At 45.3% G+C, this 19,296-nt stretch overlaps 1 protein-coding gene across 5 annotated transcripts in view; it reads right to left on the bottom strand.

Annotated features, from left to right (window-relative positions):
• Positions 1-19,296, bottom strand: part of SLC6A15 (solute carrier family 6 member 15) — a 397,869-nt gene that overhangs the window by 62,419 nt on the left and 316,154 nt on the right. For all 5 annotated transcript variants that reach the window (XM_069228753.1, XM_069228752.1, XM_069228751.1 and 2 more), the window contains 2 exons: positions 9,793-10,034; positions 9,498-9,690 (listed from right to left, as the gene is read on the bottom strand). In XM_069228753.1, coding sequence (XP_069084854.1) covers positions 9,498-9,690; positions 9,793-10,034 — 435 coding nt within the window. The remainder of the gene's footprint in view (positions 1-9,497; positions 9,691-9,792; positions 10,035-19,296) is intronic.

Genomic DNA, 19,296 nt, shown 5'->3' with positions numbered 1-19,296 from the left:
AACACAAAGAAGGACTTTGGATTATTCTCTTACTGCTTTACTATATTTGAACATTTGCTCATACTGTATTTGAGCTATACGCTTTTTGAATGCTGTGGTCTCTATTTGTTCAAACTTTCAAACATGCCATACCTTTATCCTCGGAGAATTTAATAGACTGCTCAAATATGAAAAACAAGAAACACCCTTCTGAAACTCATCAACACCCTTAATGATGTGCAGCATTTCACCCAACCTGCACACTTCTAATCATTACCAAGTATTCAAAAGAAACCTCCTATGCTTCTGGACTAGACTAACCACCCTGCCATCACCCTGCTTGGTATCCAACCAACACACTGCGACAATCCAGAAGAGAAAACAGACCTTCAGATCCTTCAAAGAATTCTGCATTGACTATTTAAGTTTTTCTCTGCTGCCTCCATGTCTGACATCAACATCCTTCTAAACAACCTCAGTACATTTTTGCAAAATCATATGAACACCCATGCTCCAGGTAAAACACACAAGTGGACACTTGAACACCCAAAGACGCCACTGGCAACAGAAGCTTGATATACAGACATGAAAGGAAATTAAAGAAAAACAGACTCCCACCACTCTGATCACCCCATTCTACTGAATTTACTCTGTGTAACATGAAAACTTAAGTCAAGTATGACATCAGCATCATCAATGAAGCTACAAAGAAATGCAAAATACTAATCAAGACAGTTATGCAGTGTATGAACTGCCTACCTGGCCTTCCTTTCCCATACTCCAAGGACACATGTCTTGCCATAATTATTCTTCATATGATCAGAAGCACGTCAAAAACACCAAACCCACTTCTTCTCTGGACCTCCTAACCCTTGCACCACATCCCACAAGTGTCATCCTTCAAACTCCTGTATTTGCAGACCTCACCAAAATCTTCAAAACCCTTAAAGTTACTACTTTTTATCGTACTCACCAACAAAAGCATCATAATTCTCTAACACACTGAAGACAACAATATTTGAAAGACTTTGCTGCTTCGGAATCCAACACCACAATTACCTCCAGAACCTTATCGAGACTTGAATGTCCTGCAACTGAAACTTAATCTCACAAAGACTGAAATCCTGTTAATGACAAGGAACAACAAGCAATAACTAGTCCAAAGCTGTCTCAACAACAAGAACCTGGACAGATTTGCACCCCATATTTCACCAAATGACAAGTCATTCAGACTGCCCTCACCCTTCAAGAACATATCTCCAAGACAACCAAGGCCATCCGGCATAAGCTGTTTCTACCATTCCTCCAAGGTGCAAACCCCTTTTCACATCCTGGAACTCCTACAGCTGGATGGTGGTAATTTCTGTACTAGAGCTTGCCAGAGTTCTCACTAGTCCCCTTAAGGGGCATCTTACCCACCATAGCATGCCACATCAGTGGCCTGAAGGGATATGACACCACATCACTCCCAGCTTGAGAGAACTCCACTGTCTCTCCCTGCCAGCCCGCAGCATCTTCAGACCAGCTACAAAGCCATCATGGACTGTACTGTCTCCTATTTAAGTGATGAGCCAACCAACTTCAGTGGTTCTCACCCCTCCTGCAGCCATGACAGAACCAGAATAACAGAGAAGTGCAGAAAAATAATTTAAAAAAGCAACAGGCCCTTTCCATCGATACGCTAAAGAGCTGGGATAACATCCCTGTATCAGTTGGGCCTGCTAAACCTGGCTTCAATTTAAGAAAAACTGAAGATACACCTTTTTAACGAACACTACATTCTGATGTAGTAATAGTCCACTCTCTTCTTAAATACCAATGTGTCCCCTCCTTTTTTAGGGTCGAGCCTGCGTTGCATGCGCTCGTGCATGCATATCGAAGCGAGACGCTTTAGGGTTTAGAAAAGGGCTCGGAGCCCTGTCGACGTCACGTCAGTGTTTTTCATTGGTTCGTGGGCTTGCCTAATAAAATCTGCTTGCTTTCATTAGTCGAAGGCATGCATACGTCATACTTTTCCGGTGGCTAGCCCTCTTCGAGCGCATCGACCAAGTACAGAAAACATGCGAGGCTCGCTGTTCTCTGTCCGGCTCGTGGACTACTTTTTCTCTAATTTACTAGCGCGATTTCGCTTGGCAGAAGTTGAGCGCTTTACATAGTTAATTGCACTTTTTTGGGTTACATACATAAATGCACTTTTGCCGATAGGTGAAAAGTCGGGTTAGGAGTTTACAACGCTATCAGCTCTAACATAAGCAAACGTGAGACCCGTTGCATTGCAAATGCTTGTTTAAATTGTCTTTATTGCAGATTTTTCATAATTTGCACAAGAGGATAAAGATAAAATGCATAAATTCCAATTCAAATAATTATGCAGACACCATAACTCCAAAAAGGAAATAACAAACCCAAATAGTGTGTTGGACCTCACCCTTTTTGCAGGGTCATCCCCAAACCTTTTGCATTCCACCTCCTAATTTTTCTGACCTCTTGTTGTTGGCTCTAGGACTCTGAGTACTTTATCACTGCTGATCAGTACTAAAGTGCAGGTGCTCGCCCTTCTACAGTTGTTATTATTGGCCTACACCTAATTGGCACCTTTAATTTACCTGTAAGTCCCTTGTACAGTGGTATCTCTATACCCAGGGCCTGTAAATGTAATTCTACTAGTGGGCCTGCGATGCAGCTTGTGCCACCCACAAAAGTACCCTTTCAAACCTATCTCAAGCCTGTTAATACAGGGCCTGCGTGCGCAGTTAACTTCCACAGGGACCTGGCATCTAAATTTCTCCCCTTTTAATACATAAATGTCACTACTCAAGTAGGCCATAGCTAGCCCTATTGGCAGGGTGCTATGTATGTAGGAGGCAGGACATATGCCTGGTTATGTGGCCTGTCCTGCTAGTGGCAAACAGCCTATTTCATTTCTCACTGCTGTGTGTGCCGCCTTGCTCATAGGATTGCATTGGAAATGCCCTGCCTTATGCCTAGGGGGTATTGTCTAATCCAGTGGTTCCGAACCTCTGGTCCGGGGACCCCTGAGGGTCCGCAAAGTCTTCTCAGGAGGTCCGCGAGAGCTTAGAAAATTAAAAAATATTAACAAATACTGACAAATTAGGTCCCCAGCTTCCAGTAATGACTCAGGCGGGGGTACCCGGATTCCAATGATGATTCAGTGGGGGTCCCTGGGTTCCATTAATGTTAAAGTGGGGGTCCACAGAAATCAAAAGGTTGGGAACCACTGGTCTAATCTATGAAGGGTAGCGTAGGCATGTTCGGTATGGCTGTAATGGTATGAGAAACACTGTTTACTGGTGTAGGTGGATTTTTTATTACCATTGTAGAAAAGCCAGTTCTATAAAGTGGGTATTTCTCTGTGCTTATGACTCTGGTGTTTTCCAGCTTGACTCCAATCCACATCTGGGGCAGAGTGACAGCTGGGCTTTGTGCATACTTTTCAGACAGCCTGTACACAGGAAGGGAGGAGGTGTCACAGAGGTGCATCTGCACATTGAATGGTCTTCCTGGGCTGAGAGAAGGAGATGCGGGGCACACCTGCATTTGTAAAGGCACTGCCCTGGCCTCATACAAAGGGCTCATTTACCCACCACTGATGTCTGTAGCCTGTGCTGAAGGAGAGAGGGCACACTCCTAAAACCAGTTGGAGCTAGTTGGAACCTCTTCTCCCCCTTTTTGTGAAAGCTTAAGTGCAGGGTGTTTCCCCCATGTTAGGAGAAACATTCTTGAAAAACTGAACTAGATATAGAATGCTGCTGGAGGGACTCACCAGGAACCACCTTGGACTGCTGCTGTTGTGATGACCTGTGACCTGCTGGGCCACTAAGAGGACCTGGCACTGATTGCAACCCCTTGCGCTGCCTGTTGTTTGGCCCTACTGCCCTGTGCTCCCTTTAACCGTCTCCAGGGGCTGGGTGCTGAGACCCCTGTTCCCTTGCCATCTTATTGCTGCGAGTGTGAGAACAACATTAGATTAGAATGCTACTGTGTTGGAGCATATCGTGAGGAGCGCTTTGAATTATTTGTTTAAGCCGATTGGAGCCCTTTTCGATGACTCCCAGAGGGAGTATTCACTGCCGCAACCTGAGCGGGCACTCACCCCTGAAAATGCCTCTTCCCCGCCGCCCTGAGCCCTAAAACCCATCCCCATCCCGTAAAACTACCCTGACTGCCCACCCTAAGCCCTGAAACCCTGCATTTGTCAAAAAACTACTCAACCCCACTCCTGCCCTGAGCCCTAAAGCCGCCCCACCCCTAAAAACTACCCCCCCAAACTGGCCCCAGCCTTCCTGTTCCTCTCTACACTCTCTGGCCCCTTGCTAAAAAACACCCTGACCCCATGCCCCCTGCCATCAGCCATAAAACTGACCCTCCAGCCCTGAAAACTGCCCTTTTCCCCTTAAAACTACCCCAACCCTCCCACCCTGAACCCTAAAACACTGCACCTTGTCAAAAAAACTACCCTGACCTACCCACCCGGAATCCTAAAACCCTGCCTCTTGTAAAAAAAAAACAACTACCCCGAATGAGCCCTAAAACCACCCCTCCCCTAAAAACGTAAACCCCCCAAAACCGGGCCCCAGCCCCACTTACCTCTCTCGACCCTTCTTTTTCTGTTTTTCTCTGCCCATCCACACATCTAGACCACAGATCGCTCTCTGCCTTAACCATGCATATGTGTGGTTTAGGCACATGCGTGGTTAAGGCAGAGATCCGGAGAGTCGTGGTTCAGACAAGCGTTGTTACGCTTGCGTTGAAACAGCACACATGACCTGGCCCGCGTTGTTAAGGCCGTTTCCTTAGTTTTTGTTGCAAACAAACATGGCATTCATATTTTCCTAGCAGTCTACCTTGCTGCACAATCCAATCTACCAATAATGAGGCAGGCATAAAATTAGGAGATACTGATTTTACCCGTATGGGAAGAATCTGAACTATTTTGATAGACGCATTCCAACAAGCAGTTTTTAATCACGCTAAATATTATCTTAGCTTTGCCATCTTCCAGTTTTCATGGTCTGTAAAGTCAAATTATAATCATGTAACTAGTGTTCTCCAGACATGTGCTGAAGAATGAGGCCACCATCTGTGTGTATTAATGTGTATTAATCACACTCTTCCTCTCTTGCCCACTAAAGAGGTCCTATCTGTACAGTTCATGCACCATTAGTGGTATATTTACAACAGTCTCTTGATCGATACACAAGCACATGGCCTCTTCATGCACAAAAGGGGCAGGGTATGCAAAATATTCAAACTGCATCATGATCCCATTGCTAAATATCGGCTTAGCCCATTGTTCATCTTTTATCAGAGTGCCCAGATGCCAGGTTGCAGAAACCATAAAGAATCCTAGCTTTCCAGCACCATGCTGAGAGGCAATGTTTGTTAGAGACAGGCAAAACAGGTTGTTTGATGGGTTGTAGTTTTTTTATTTGATTCCTAGTGGAAAGAGGTCCATGGAGAAGTGGAAAAAAAAAGAAATCTCTCAGAAGGTCCGAAGCAACAAAAGGCCTATGTCTTAGGGTGGTCTTCTCCCAAACTTTATGCCTTCCTCCTCCATTTTTTGCTGATCTAATTTTTGCTGGCCCGAGGGCTCTTAGCACTTTACAACTTGTAACCAGTGCTAAGGTGCATGTGCTAAGTTCTTAAAACATGGTAACATTGGCTTATCCCCAATTTAATTTACTTATAAGTCCCTAGTATAGTAGTACATGTACCCAGGGCCTGTAAAGTAAATGCTACAATTGGGCCTGCAGCACTTACCGTGCCACCAAACTAGGTAACCTTTTAACCATGTCTCTCGCCTGCCACTGCTGCCTGCATGTACAGTTTTGAACTGTCATACTGACCTGGTAAAATAAACCTTTTGCCAAGCCCAAACTTTCCTTTTCAATACATATAAATCAACCCTAGGGTAGACCCTTGACAGCGCAGAGTGCGGGGTGCAGTGTGTTTAAAAAATTGGACGTGTATTTTTAAGTTTTACATGTCCTAGTAGTGAAAATCTCTTAGGTTCATTTTTCACTATTGCAAGGCCTGCCTTTCCCCAAGAATAATATTGGAGTTACCTTATTACAGCCAATATGCTGTAACATCCATATGGTAACAGGTAAACAGTTCAAGTTTTATACCTTTGGAATTGTAATGAAAAATCCTACATTATGGTGAAATGGAATTTTAAAACACAATTTTGAAAATGCCACTTTTAGAATGTTGCCATTCTCCTGCCTTAGCCATTTGGTACCTTGTCTCTGGGTCACATGGCTGGGTACAGTTGACAGTTTGGCTTTGTGTATTCCTCCTTGCTAGCAACACACAACAGTGAGCTTAGGTGTTCCTGGATGAACCATCTATGGCAGGATGGGAAGCAGGAGCTGTGCACAGCTCTACTTGCACTTGAATAGGCTGTATCCTGTCTTCACATAAAGGACTTCATATTACCTGTAATTAGTTTGAAGCCTGGGCAGGAAGGGAATGATCTCTGTGCACATCAAAGGCTTATCTTTGAAGTTTCCCTGATTTCAAAGGCCCAATTGGATATAAGTACTGGACCTCTGACACCTCCAACTCAGTACTCTTCTGGACCTGTGAATGCTCTGCGAGGAAGAGACTGTTGTGTTACTGAAAGGACTGTCACTCTTCTAGGCTGCTGCCTGCTGTGCTGACCTGCTGCCCTCTTGCCCGGGTGAGAAGGCCTGGCCCTGAAACACAAACCCAGAACCACCAGAGTTACTCCAAGGGCTAGTCTCTTGGAACCAACACCTGCACTCTGCAGCTCTGAGTTCTACCCTCCCAAGTGGTGTCACCACAGTCCTGGACTCTTGGGTGTTCGTCCGAAGGTGCTCTGGCAGGCCATCTGTGGATCTACCAGGGCTGATTCAACTCCTCTGCTGAGCAGCATAATCCTGAGCAGAACCAGTGCATCGCTTAGTTGCAAAGATCCTCCCAGTGCAAGGACTCCACATTGACAACAGAGCCTGCATTGGAACCACCGTTATGTGAAGCTTCACTGACGCAGGTCTTCACATCTCAAGGAGTTCATCAACAGCAGCCTCAGCGCTGATGCAGGTTCTTGCATCACAGCCTCACAATGCTTCGGAACCGATGCACTGCACAACGCATCCTTAACACAGGAATTCGCAAGAAAGCCCTTATCAATAGGATCCTCAATGACGAAGCAGGACCTTGCATCACAGCTTCACAGCTCATCAGAACTGAGGCATCACCCTGGTTGTGTGACACATCCTCATAGCAGGACCTCACAGAGTGCCGGAACCAGAATTAAGTACTCTTGTTCAGTGGGCCTAACTGGATCCCTGTAGCCAGCCCTAGCTCCATTGTGGTTGGCCTGAACTTGTGACTTTGTCCAGGTCCAACTCAATCAGATATCCACAGTTGGTGTTTTGTGTTTTTTTGCTATTTTTACTGAATTGCATATCTCCAGTTCTAATGTTTGGAATTGTTGTTGTTAAAATCAACCCTATTGTTCTAAATTGGAATGGGATCCTTTTTGTTGTCATTTTATTGCTCTTTAAAGTGCTGCACAAATACTTTTCACATTGCCACTAATTTATCCTGACAGTGTTGTAGTTGGACTCTTGCTCATAGGGGAGACTGCTGGTTTAAGGATGACAGCACTTTTGTTTGTAGGAGACTAGGCCAATCCTACAACAAGTACCAATTGTTGACCCAACCCTCCTGGCTCACAAGCAAAACCCAAACAGTGAAAAGGTGATTTCTGTCTGCCTTTACGCTTGAATCTAGAATGCGACATCTCAGGGGAGTCGTGGTGGAACAGAGAGTATCCTTTTCCCGCAAGAACAATAAGTCTCAGTCATACACAGGCAATGAAGGAGATGCAGTAAAGTTTTCAATAGGTTTATTAACAAGACTGCAATCTACTGTAAAATGCATGAACTACAATGATTACAATAATGAACAAAGCAAGAAGCAGAACTGTAAAGACGAGAGTTGTGAATACAAAGCCCCCCCTCATCTCTCTATAACATGAAATATAAATTAGCCCTAAAACCCTTGCACGGAGAACCTAATCCCTAACCTAAAGGGAGCTAAGTGTGATACACCTAATCTGCCAGTACGGTGTCCATGAGAAGCACCCCCAACCCTTGTTACCTTGGAATGATGTCTTTAAATCAGACTCCGTGGTGACACTAAGGCTGGGTCTGCATCAAGGCGATGTGCAGCATAGATGGCATTGATAGCATCTGGTAGGAAACCCTCTGATAACCTTGTCTGTGTGAGATGTATTTATACATATCTTGTAGGACCCCTGGCACAGGTATGATCTCAAACAATAGATAATGAGGCGTGCTAGGGGCGGCAATTATATGAACAATTCCCTTCAGAAGTACATTATGTTCCTGTCACATGTAAGTGGGAAATGGACATGATGTGAATACCTACATAGCTCACTTAACTTTGACACTGATAGTGACGCCTTCACAGAGTGGCACTGATAACATAAAAACACAACATTTCACTAACTATAAATACAGCAGCCATTTTGAGAGAAATAATTAAATAAATAGGCTAAAACAGAGCAAGCTAAGTAGGTTAAAAGTCACTAGGTGACGGGCAGAGGCCTGCAAGCCAGAAGGCTAAGATCAACTCCTGATTCCCATTAAAACTAAATAGGATCTACTACAACAGGTCTGTGCCAAGCCACCAGATGTTTGAGCACAGGTTAATTTGGGGTTTGCTTGTGACTTCACCCTGGCAAGAATTGTAGTTGCTGCTTGAGAAGGGTTTAAGCCCCTTCAACCAGTACCCCAGTTTGTTTTACAGGGGGGCACCAGAAAAGGTCAGCACAAACACCCATAGGCACTGACACAAAGCCCGATCTACTAAGCTTGCCAGACAGGACTTTTCATCAGAAAGTAACAACTACTTGAAAGAGGTTCAAACAAGTGGCTATGTTTTCAGTGCCTAAAAAACACAATGCATTGCATGATTCCCGAAGTTCTTAACAGACGTCCTGTGCGTGGCAACCTGAGATTGTCTGTGCACAGAAATTTGTACTGGAAGGGTATATCTCCAAGCAAGACAGTGCACACTCATCTCTGCAGCATGGTGCGCGTTTATGCACTGTGCAATGCAGGGTGTTTGCAATCCAGCAGAGGGGATGACAACGGCAGCAGGCCAATGGACATTCTTAGGAGATATAGCTTCTCCACTGTGATTTTCTCCTTGTCCAGTGCAGCGAATCTAGATGCTGCACTGCATGCAAAAGAGGTAAAGACGGACCTCTGAGTTTAGCTGTAAATAGGCCACTTCTGAATATTTCTCTCCACACAAATAATGCATGGAAACAAGTATAATTTGGAGTTTTCTCAGGTTAGAAATCGTGGTTTTACTGTATTGTCCACCATTCCAAGGTGTGAAACTCTGAATGCTGGAATAATACTGCACCCATGAAATATTGTAGCCAGTAAATACCAGGCCCAGCAGTATCGGGACTAACTTCACATTGAGTTTGTTACCTTGTTGAGTTCATCTTCGATCTGACAGGCTTGAAGTCCTAACGCTGGAAACTCTTCTTCTTTAACCTTCTGAATGATGTCATAGACCAGGTGGTAGTCCTCTGCAGTAATTCTTGAGAAGTTGATATGGTGAGGAATTATATCCCGATTTATATTACCAACTGTTAAAAGACTTTCAATCTTCTGTGAGTTTCTATAAGACAGAACCAGACAAAGGCAATTTATAATTAGTTACCCATGAACTCTGGGGAGAAATGAAATGCAAGTAATAAAAAAAGGAAACGTAGATTCATACTGGGTAATGCAGTTCTCATTTAAGATATTAGCTTTGAAGCCCAGCACAGCAAACACCACCAGTGTTGCTAGAACAGATGTAAAAAAATTGATGAATGACACCAGGACAGCATCGAAATGGCAGTTATTGTCTCTCTTGTTGTAGCTTGAGAAGGCGATGACTCCACCAAATCCAAGGCCCAGGGCGAAGAACACCTGCGTAGCGGCCTCCCTCCAGACCTTGGGCTCCAGCATTATTTCAAGCTGTTGGAAATCAGAAATGATACATGTCGGCGATAAAATGCAGAAGCGTTCGCTGATGAATACATTTTGGAAAAAGAGGACCAACTGAATATAACAACACTTTTGAGAAAATTAAACATTAAGCGCAGACAAGTATAACCTAAACAAAACAAATTCTGCCCCCAGTTCATTTACCTAAAAGAGTAATGTAAATGTTCACGATTAGTTCTTATGAAATAAATTCATATTTCTGCTAAAACTGTGACATATTACATGAGAAAATGTTTGTGGGCTGCGAATCAAGAAAGGTAAAGTACATCTTTATGGCTCCTGCTTGCAAAGACTGCAACTTTGTGGTGTGAGGTAGAAACCTCATATTTGTTTGAGATTGGGCAAGGGTAAAAGTAACCGTAATTATAGTCACTTAAACCTCCATTCCTGCTTATAGGTTCTTTGTCAGACATTTGATCTAACGGCTAAGTCGTGTGCTGTTGCTACAGGGCAGCTTGGTTCTAATTTGGACTTCTTTGTGTGATCTTGGACATGTCACTTACTGTCTCTGTACCGCCCACACCAACAAAATCGGGAGTGCTTAGAAATTAGGTATTTGCTGCACATTATTGGGCACATAAGATCAGCATTGGGAAAACCAATTAGCCCGGCTTAATTAAGCCAGAAGTGAATATTTACAAACACATTAAGATATAGTCAAGCCAAATATATGGCAAAAGCAGAGACAGGTAGATGTTGGATGGATCCAAGGACAGGTTGATGGCTGTGTGGGTGTATACATGCATGAATAAGTGCTTTGATGCACGCAAGAGCATACAGCGGTAGATGGGTGGATATATGGAGTGATGTGGATGGATGGCTGGGTATATGGAGTGGTACGGATGGATGGCTGGATGAATGCTAGGGAGTGGGTTGATGAACAAATGCTTGGGTGAAGGTTAATCTAAAGCGACAAATGTAAAAAGTACCAGCTCATCACCACCTGGAGAGGTCTTTTGAATTCAATAAAAGTTGCCACCCATAAGACTGATTTCTGATATATTGTGTCATGTTTGGATTTTAGCAAAGCAAACTTGCTGATTGATTGCTATGACTAGGGAACATACACTCGTAAGTGGAAGGTGAGGTTACAACTCCAGAATGCAAAGTAAAACTGCCCAAAAAAAAAAGGCTTGCTGAAGAGAACACGGGATATGGAGCAATTTGTCGGCTCTGTGGACAGCAGGTGCTTTATTAGATTACCTTCACAGTACATCCAAACTAACTCTTTAGAACTACTAAATATTTTAAAGTTCCCGCAACACCTACAAGTGACCATCGCTCGGAAATATCTAATTACTCAAGTTGGCCAAGCACGTGAATTGCACGGTAAGAAGAGAGCGAAGGTAAACAATAACTATAAGGACAGTAAAGATAGACAACTTAGGAGAGGGAGATGTAGCTGTGGTTTGAAAGATTTGATGTGTGGAACACAGAGAGAACACAATGGAAGAGATGGGCGTTGGGTTGGAAAGGACCAATAAAGCAAAGTGGACTTGGAAAGAGGTGAGATGAGGAAGGGGAAGAAACACAAACAGAGACTACCTAGGTTGTGAGAGATAATAGTGATAAAAGAACTGGAAAGATAACGGGAGTAGGGTGCGATAAAAACCTGAATAAATAGTAAAACGTACACAAAGGATGCAATGGAGACTGATGGAAGCCAAAGAGTAGATGTGGAGGCAAAGAAACGAAGCAAGTGAATTAGGGAAAAAAACAGAAAAATCTCAACTAGAGAAAAAAGGAATTATGGTAGAGTGAGCTAAAGGAGCGATCAACGAATAAGAATGTGAATTTTAACTCTAAAGCCAAAAGGCAGTGTGAAATCTAGTGAAAAAGCTTAATGAGTTTGGCGACCGCTCCTGATTGAGGGTGTGTGTTTGTGTGTGTATGTTTGAGAGAGCAAGAGAGAGAAAGAGATGTAGAAGGCATACATCTGAGTCCCAGTGGAGCTGATCCATTTGCTCTTTCTCCTAAGGTCGATAGCAATGAATACTCTCTAGCCGGGCGACAGTAAGACGTGCAGTTCATAGTGCTGGCAGGCAAGTTATGGTCTAATACAGGGTCTGGTGGTATGTACTCAGTCATGGCAGAGGACATCATGTCAATTACCCTGACAGACAGTGGACTACCAGTTTTACAGATCACTGCCGACTGAGTGGTGATTTCTGATCATCACAGTCGCTCCACTGACCTTCCCTAAAGTGTGGTGGAGGGCCACAGTTGGTCTGACCACCCCCAGCAAACCAAACTTTTTCTTTTTCAAGAAACAACTCACAAAGTTGGAGTTTAAAAAAAAATAATAATAATGACTGCCACACTCACGGAGTTTTTTCACTGGGGATAGAGATTATTATCTTTAATTGTTTTGTGCGTCACCACCAGGATTTCCCTGGAAAAAGTAAAGGACATCAGTCCATCAGCTCTAAATAGGGCAGGCAGTGTGATTCCCTTACGTAACGCCCAGCACTCAGTCGGGCCATCAGGGTAAGCTTTGAACCAATAGAGCCAACAGGGGGGCACCCCCAACGGGAAGCTGTTGGTCCTCCCGACTCCAAATAGGGTGTGCAGACCAAATGTTTGACAGGCATGGTACTCAGTTACCCTGTCCACCAAATTCTGAATCAAGTCCATATTTTGTGTATGTGTTATATAAACACTGGCATTTAAAACAAAGCTGTTGGTGCAGGACAAGATAGAGAACAAACAGGAACTCTTCTCAAAATGTTCCACATGCTTTTATCAGTAATCTTATGAAAAGTTATAAGCAAGCAGACAACAACTGTTTTCCCAGTGTGTGCACAGTGTACATCTAGACACTTCATGCAGTTTTTACAGAATAATATCAAGCCACATTTCTGATGGCAAGGGTGTGTTGGTATTGGGGTATGCAGACGAGCAGAATCTTGTTTACAGTTTGCGAGTCACTTGTATAACCACTTGTGCCATCACATCACAAATACTAATTTGGAAATGCACACTCACATTCTGGCAGAGGCGAATTATTCTATAGAGCGATCGGAAGAATAGGCAGGTCAGTAACTCATTTAGTCCTGTGGAGATGGGAGCACTCTGTTGCATCTAAAGGTTTGAAAAGAACGCTACACAACAGGACTCACACTATCACATGATTTAGGTTGTGCCCATATACTCTCCTCTCCCTTCAGCTATTTCTGTGTCTTTCACCTCACTTTTGCTGCTTCAACTGACCTTTAATCGGTACTGACAAGTGCTAATGTAAGCCCCATGAAACAGAAAACTTTCATTTTCAATGCGATGATTTATGTCATTTCTCTGCACTGGCAATTTTTCCAGAGCAATGTAAGTGAGATCAATCGATTTCTCCAAGATGTGGTGGGTACAGGATTGGAGCTCATATTTTTAGGTACCTAAGCTGGCAGTATGGTAACTTGACCACCGCTCCTTAGTTCGTGGTGATCCGATTTTCAATAGGAAAGTGTTCACTTTGAGTACAAAACATCTTTTTACTAAATAGTCCTGCCATTCTCAGTTTATTCACAAACCAGCATCTGCTAAGGGGTATTCGCCTCCCACTTTTTTAAAGACACTGGAGAATATATGCTGTGAAGCTTTGCCTAGGACCTGAGTTTTCAAGGCCCTCAATGAGCCGTTTAGCTCTCACATTAGACTGGCTCATGGTTGTAGGAGGCTGGCCTGGCTTGTAGTGGGTACCAAGGGGTACTTACACTCTGTACCAGGTCCAGTTATCCCTTATTAGTGTAGAAGAGGTGTTTCTAGCAGCTTAGGCTGATAGAAGGTAGCTATAGCAGAGCAGCTTAGGCTGAACTAGGAAACATGCAAAGCTCCTACTATACCACTGGTGTATCATAAGAAAACACAATACACAGATATCCTAAAAATAAAGGTACTTTATTTTTATGACAATATGCCAAAAGTATCTCAGTGAGTACCCTCAGTATGAGGATGCCAAATATACACAATATATATGTACACAATACCAAAGATATGCAGTAATAGCAAAAGGAAGTAATGCAAGCAATGTAAAGTTACAATAGATTGCAATAGGAGCACATAGGTATAGGGGCAACACAAACCATATACTCCAAAAGTGGAATGCGAACCACGAATGGACCCCAAACCTATGTGAGCTTGTAGAGGGTCGCTGGGACTGTAAGAAAACAGTGAGGGTTAGAAAAATAGCCCACCCCAAGACCCTGAAAAGTAGGTGTAAAGGGCACCTATATTCCTCAGAGAGCACAGAAGTCGTGATAGGGGAATTCTGCAAGGAATACCAACACCAGCAATGCAACCAAAGTGGATTTCCGGATGAAAGTACCTGTGGAACAAGGGGACCAAGTCCAAGAGTCGCGACAAAGTCGAGATTGGGCACATGCCCAGGAAATGCCACCTGAGGGTGCAAAGAAGCTGCCACCGGATGGTAGAAGCTGTGGATTCTGCAAGAACGAAGAGGGCTAGAAACTTCCCCTTTGGAGGACGGATGTCCCACGTCGTGGTGAAGCTTTCAGAGGTGTTCCCACGCAGAAAGACCACAAACAAGCCTTGCTAGCTGCAAGGGTCGCAGTTAGGGTTTTTGGATACTGCTGTGGCCCAGGAGGGACCAGGATGTCGCCACTTGGATGAGGAGACAGAGAGGGCGCCCAGCAAGTCAGGGAGCCCTCACAGAAGCAGGCAGCACCTGCAGAAGTACCGGAACAGGCACTTAGAAGAGGAGTGAACCAGAGCTCACCTGAAGACACAAAAGGGAGTCCCACGACGCCGGAGGACAACTCAGGAGGTTGTGCACTGCAGGTTAGAGTGTCGGGGACCAAGGCTTGGCTGTGCACAAAGGAAATCCTGGAAGAGTGCACAGGAGCCAGAGCAGCTGCAAATCATGAGGTACCCAGCAATGCAGTCTAGCGTGGGGAGGCAAGGACTTACCTCCACCAAACTTGGACTGAAGAGTCACTGGACTGTGGGAGTCACTTGGACAGAGTTGCTGAGTTCCAGGGACCATGCTCGTTGTGCTGAGAGGGGACCCAGAGGACCGGTGAGGCAGTCTTTTGTTGCCTGCGGTTGCAGGGGGAAGATTCCGTCGACCCACAGGAGATTTCTTCAGAGCTCCTGGTGCAAGAAGGAGGCAGGCTACCCCCAGAGGATGCACCACCAGGAAAACAGTAGAGAAGGCGGCAGGATCAGTGATACAAGGTTGCAGTAGTCGTCTTTGCTACTTTGTTGCGGTTTTGCAGGCGTCCTGAGCAGTCAGTGGTTGATCCTTTGGCAGAAGGTGAAGCGAGAGATGCAGAGGAACTCTGATGAGCACTTTCATTCGTTATCTAAATAATTCCCCAAAGCAGAGACCCTAAATAGCCAGAAAAGGAGGTTTGGCTACCTAGGAAGGAGGATAGGCTAGCAACACAGGTAAGAGCCTATCAGAAGGAGTCTCTATCATCACCTGCTGGCACTGGCCACTCAGAGCAGTCCAGTGTGCCAGCAGCACCTCTGTTTCCAAGATGGCAGAGGTCTGGAGCACACTGGAGGAGCTCTGGGCACCTCCCCTGGGAGGTGCAGGTCAGGGGAGTGGTCACTCCCCTTTCCTTTGTCCAGTTTCGTGCCAGAGCAGGGCTGGGGGATCCCTGAACCGGTGTAGACTGGCTTATGCAGAGATGGGCACCATCTGTGCCCATCAAAGCATTTCCAGAGGCTGGGGGAGGCTACTCCTCCCCAACCCTGACACCTTTTTCCAAAGGGAGAGGGTGTAACACCCTCTCTCTGAGGAAGTCCTTTGTTCTGCCTTCCTGGGCCAAGCCTGGCTGGACCCCAGGAGGGCAGAAACCTGTCTGAGGGGTTGGCAGCAGCAGCAGCTGCAGTGAAACCCCGGGAAAGGTAGTTTGGCAGTACCCGGGTCTGTGCTAGAGACTCGGGGGATCATGGAATTGTCTCCCCAATGCCAGAATGGCATTGGGGTGACAATTCCATGATCTTAGACATGTTACATGGCCATGTTCGGAGTTACCATTGTGACGCTATACATAGGTAGTGACCTATGTATAGTGCATGCGTGTAATGGTGTCCCCGCACTCACAAAGTCCGGGGAATTTGCCCTGAACGATGTGGGGGCACCTTGGCTAGTGCCAGGGTGCCCACACACTAAGTAACGTAGCACCCAACCTTCACCAGGTGAAGGTTAGACATATAGGTGACTTATAAGTTACTTAAGTGCAGTGGTAAATGGCTGTGAAATAACGTGGACGTTATTTCACTCAGGCTGCAGTGGCAGGCCTGTGTAAGAATTGTCAGAGCTCCCTATGGGTGGCAAAAGAAATGTTGCAGCCCATAGGGATCTCCTGAAACCCCAATACCCTGGGTACCTCAGTACCATATACTAGGGAATTATAAGGGTGTTCCAGTATGCCAATGTGAATTGGTGAAATTGGTCACTAGCCTGTTAGTGACAATTTAGAAAGCAGAGAGAGCATAACCACTGAGGTTCTGGTTAGCAGAGCCTCAGTGAGACAGTTAGTCATCACACAGAGAACACAAACAGGGCACACTTATGAGCACTGGGGCCCTGGCTGGCAGAGTCCCAGTGACACATACACTAAAACAACATATATACAGTGAAATATCGGGGTAACATGCCAGGCAAGATGGTACTTTCCTACACCCCCCCCCCCCCCCCCAAAACGAAGGACAATAAGACTAGCCATGACCTGATGAGTCTTCATTGTCTAAGTGGAAATATCTCGAGAGTCCATCTGCTTTGGAGTGGGTACTCCCAGGTCTATGTTCCACTGTATAGTCCATTCCCTGTAGAGATATGGACCACCTCAACAATTTAGGGTTTTCACCTTTCATTTGTTTTAGCCAAAGTAGAGGTTTGTGGTCTGTCTGAACAATGAAGTGAGTGCCAAACAGGTAGGGCCTCAACTTCATCAGTGTCCAGACCACAGCAAAGGCCTCCCTCTCTATGGCAGACCAACGCTTTTCTCTAGGGGTCAACCTCCTGCTGATAAAAGCAACAGGTTGATCCTGGCCCTCAGAATTGAGTTGTGATAAGACTGCCCCTAATTCAGATGCATCAGTTTGAACAATGAATTTCTTGGAGTAACATGGGCTTTTTAGGACAGGTGCAGTGCACATGGCCTGTTTCAGCTCCTCAAAAGCTTTCTGACAGCTAGCTGTCCACAATACCTTTTTAGGCATTTTCTTGGAGGTGAGGTCATTAAGTGGGGCTGCAGTGGAGCCATAGTTCTTAATGAACCTCTTGTAATACCCAGTGAGGCCTAAGAAGGCTCTCACCTGGGTCTGAGTTGTAGGGGGAAGCCCAATCTATGATAGTTTGGATTTTCCCCTGAAGTGGTGCAATCTGTTCTCCACCTACCAGGTGTCCCAGATAAACCACTTTCCCCTGCCCTACCTGGCACTTTGAAGCCTTGATAGTGAGGCCTGCCTTTTGCAGGGCCTCCAAAACTTTCAACAGGTGGACCAGGTGATCATCCAAGGTGGAGCTAAAGACAGCTATATCATCTAGATATGCTGCACTGAAAGCCTCCAATACCTTGCAGGACTGTATTCACCAACCTATGAAAAGTGGCAGGTGCATTTTTCAAACCAAAGGGCATTACTGTGAATTGGTAGTGCCCTCCAATAGTCGAAAATGCAGTTTTTGCTTTAGCATCCTCTGATAACTTGATCTGCCAATACTCTGCAGTCAAATCAAAGGTGCTTAGATACTTGGCAGATGCCAGTGTATCTATGAGCTCATCTGCCCTGGGTATAGGGTGAACATCAGTTTTAGTTACCTGGTTGACACCTCTGTAATCTACACACAACCTAATTTCTCTCTTCCCATCTTTTGAGTGAGGTTTTGGTACAAGCACCACAGGAGAGGCCCATGGGCTTTCAGAATGTTCAACCACTCCCAGTTCAAGCATATTCTGAACCTCTTGTTTTATGCAGTCCCTGACATGGTCAGGCTGCCTATAGATCTCACTTTTGACAGGCATGCTGTCTCCAGTATCTATAGTGTGCTCACACCAAGAAGTGGTGTCTGGCACAGTAGAAAAGAGTTCAGAAAACTGACCCAGGAGATTTATGCAGTGGTCTTTCTGCTCAGCAGTAAGACAGTCTGCCAAAACTACACCTTCCACTAGAGCATCTTGTTCTGTGGAAGAGAAGAGATCAGGGAGAGGGTCACTCTCTTCTTCCTGTCCTTCATCTGTTGCCATGAGCAGGGTGAGATCAGCCTTGTCATAGTAGGGTTTTAGGCGATTGACATGGAGCACCCTAAGGGGACTCCTGGCAGTGCCCAAGTCAACCAAGTAGGTGACTTCTCCCTTCTTTTCAACAATGATGTGGGGTCCACTCCATTTGTCTTGGAGTGCTCTTGGGGCCACATGCTCCAAGACCCACACTTTCTGTCCTAGTTGGTACTGAATCAGAACAGCCTTCTGGTCATGCCATTGCTTTTGGAGCTCCTGGCTGGCCTGAAGGTTTTACTGGCCTTTTTCATGTACTCAGCCATTCTGGATCTTAGGCCAAGTACATAGTCCACTATGTCTTGCTTAGGAGCTTTTAAAGGTTGTTCCCAACCCTCCTTTACAAGAGTTAGGGGATCTCTTACAGGGTGCCCAAATAGGAGTTCAAAGGGGCTGAAGCCCACTCCTTTCTGGGGTACCTCCCTGTAAGCAAAAAGGAGGCAAGGTAATAGGACATCCCATCTCCTCCTGAGTTTTTCAGGGAGTCCCATTATTATTCCCTTGAGAGTTTTATTAAACCTCTCCACCAGTCCATTTGTTTGTGGATGATAAGGTGTGGTGAATTTGTATGTTACACCACATTCCTTCCACATGGCCTTCAAGTATGCAGACATAAAGTTGCTACCCCTGTCTGATACAACCTCTTTTGGGAAACCCAGCCTGGAAAAGATTCCCGGGAGGGCTTTTGCCACTGCAGGTGCTGTAGTGGTCCTTAGAGGAATTGCTTCAGGATATCTTGTGGCATGGTCCACTACCACCAAGATAAACCTATTGCCTGAAGCAGTAGGAGGGTCAAGGGGGCCAACTATGTCAACCCCTACCCTTTCAAAGGGAACCCCAACCACAGGCAGTGGAATAAGGGGAGCCTTTGGTGTGCCACCAGTCTTGCCACTGGCTTGGCAGGTCACACAGGACTTACAAAAGTCTTTTGTGTCCTCTGACATCCTGGGCCAATGAAACAGGGGGACAAGCCTTTCCCATGTTTTAATTTG

This window comes from Pleurodeles waltl, chromosome 4_1, assembly GCF_031143425.1.
Source record: "Pleurodeles waltl isolate 20211129_DDA chromosome 4_1, aPleWal1.hap1.20221129, whole genome shotgun sequence".
NCBI classification, from domain to species: domain Eukaryota; kingdom Metazoa; phylum Chordata; class Amphibia; order Caudata; family Salamandridae; genus Pleurodeles; species Pleurodeles waltl.
Note: the sequence above shows the minus strand (reverse complement) of the source record. Positions and strands in the feature narration are given on the sequence as shown.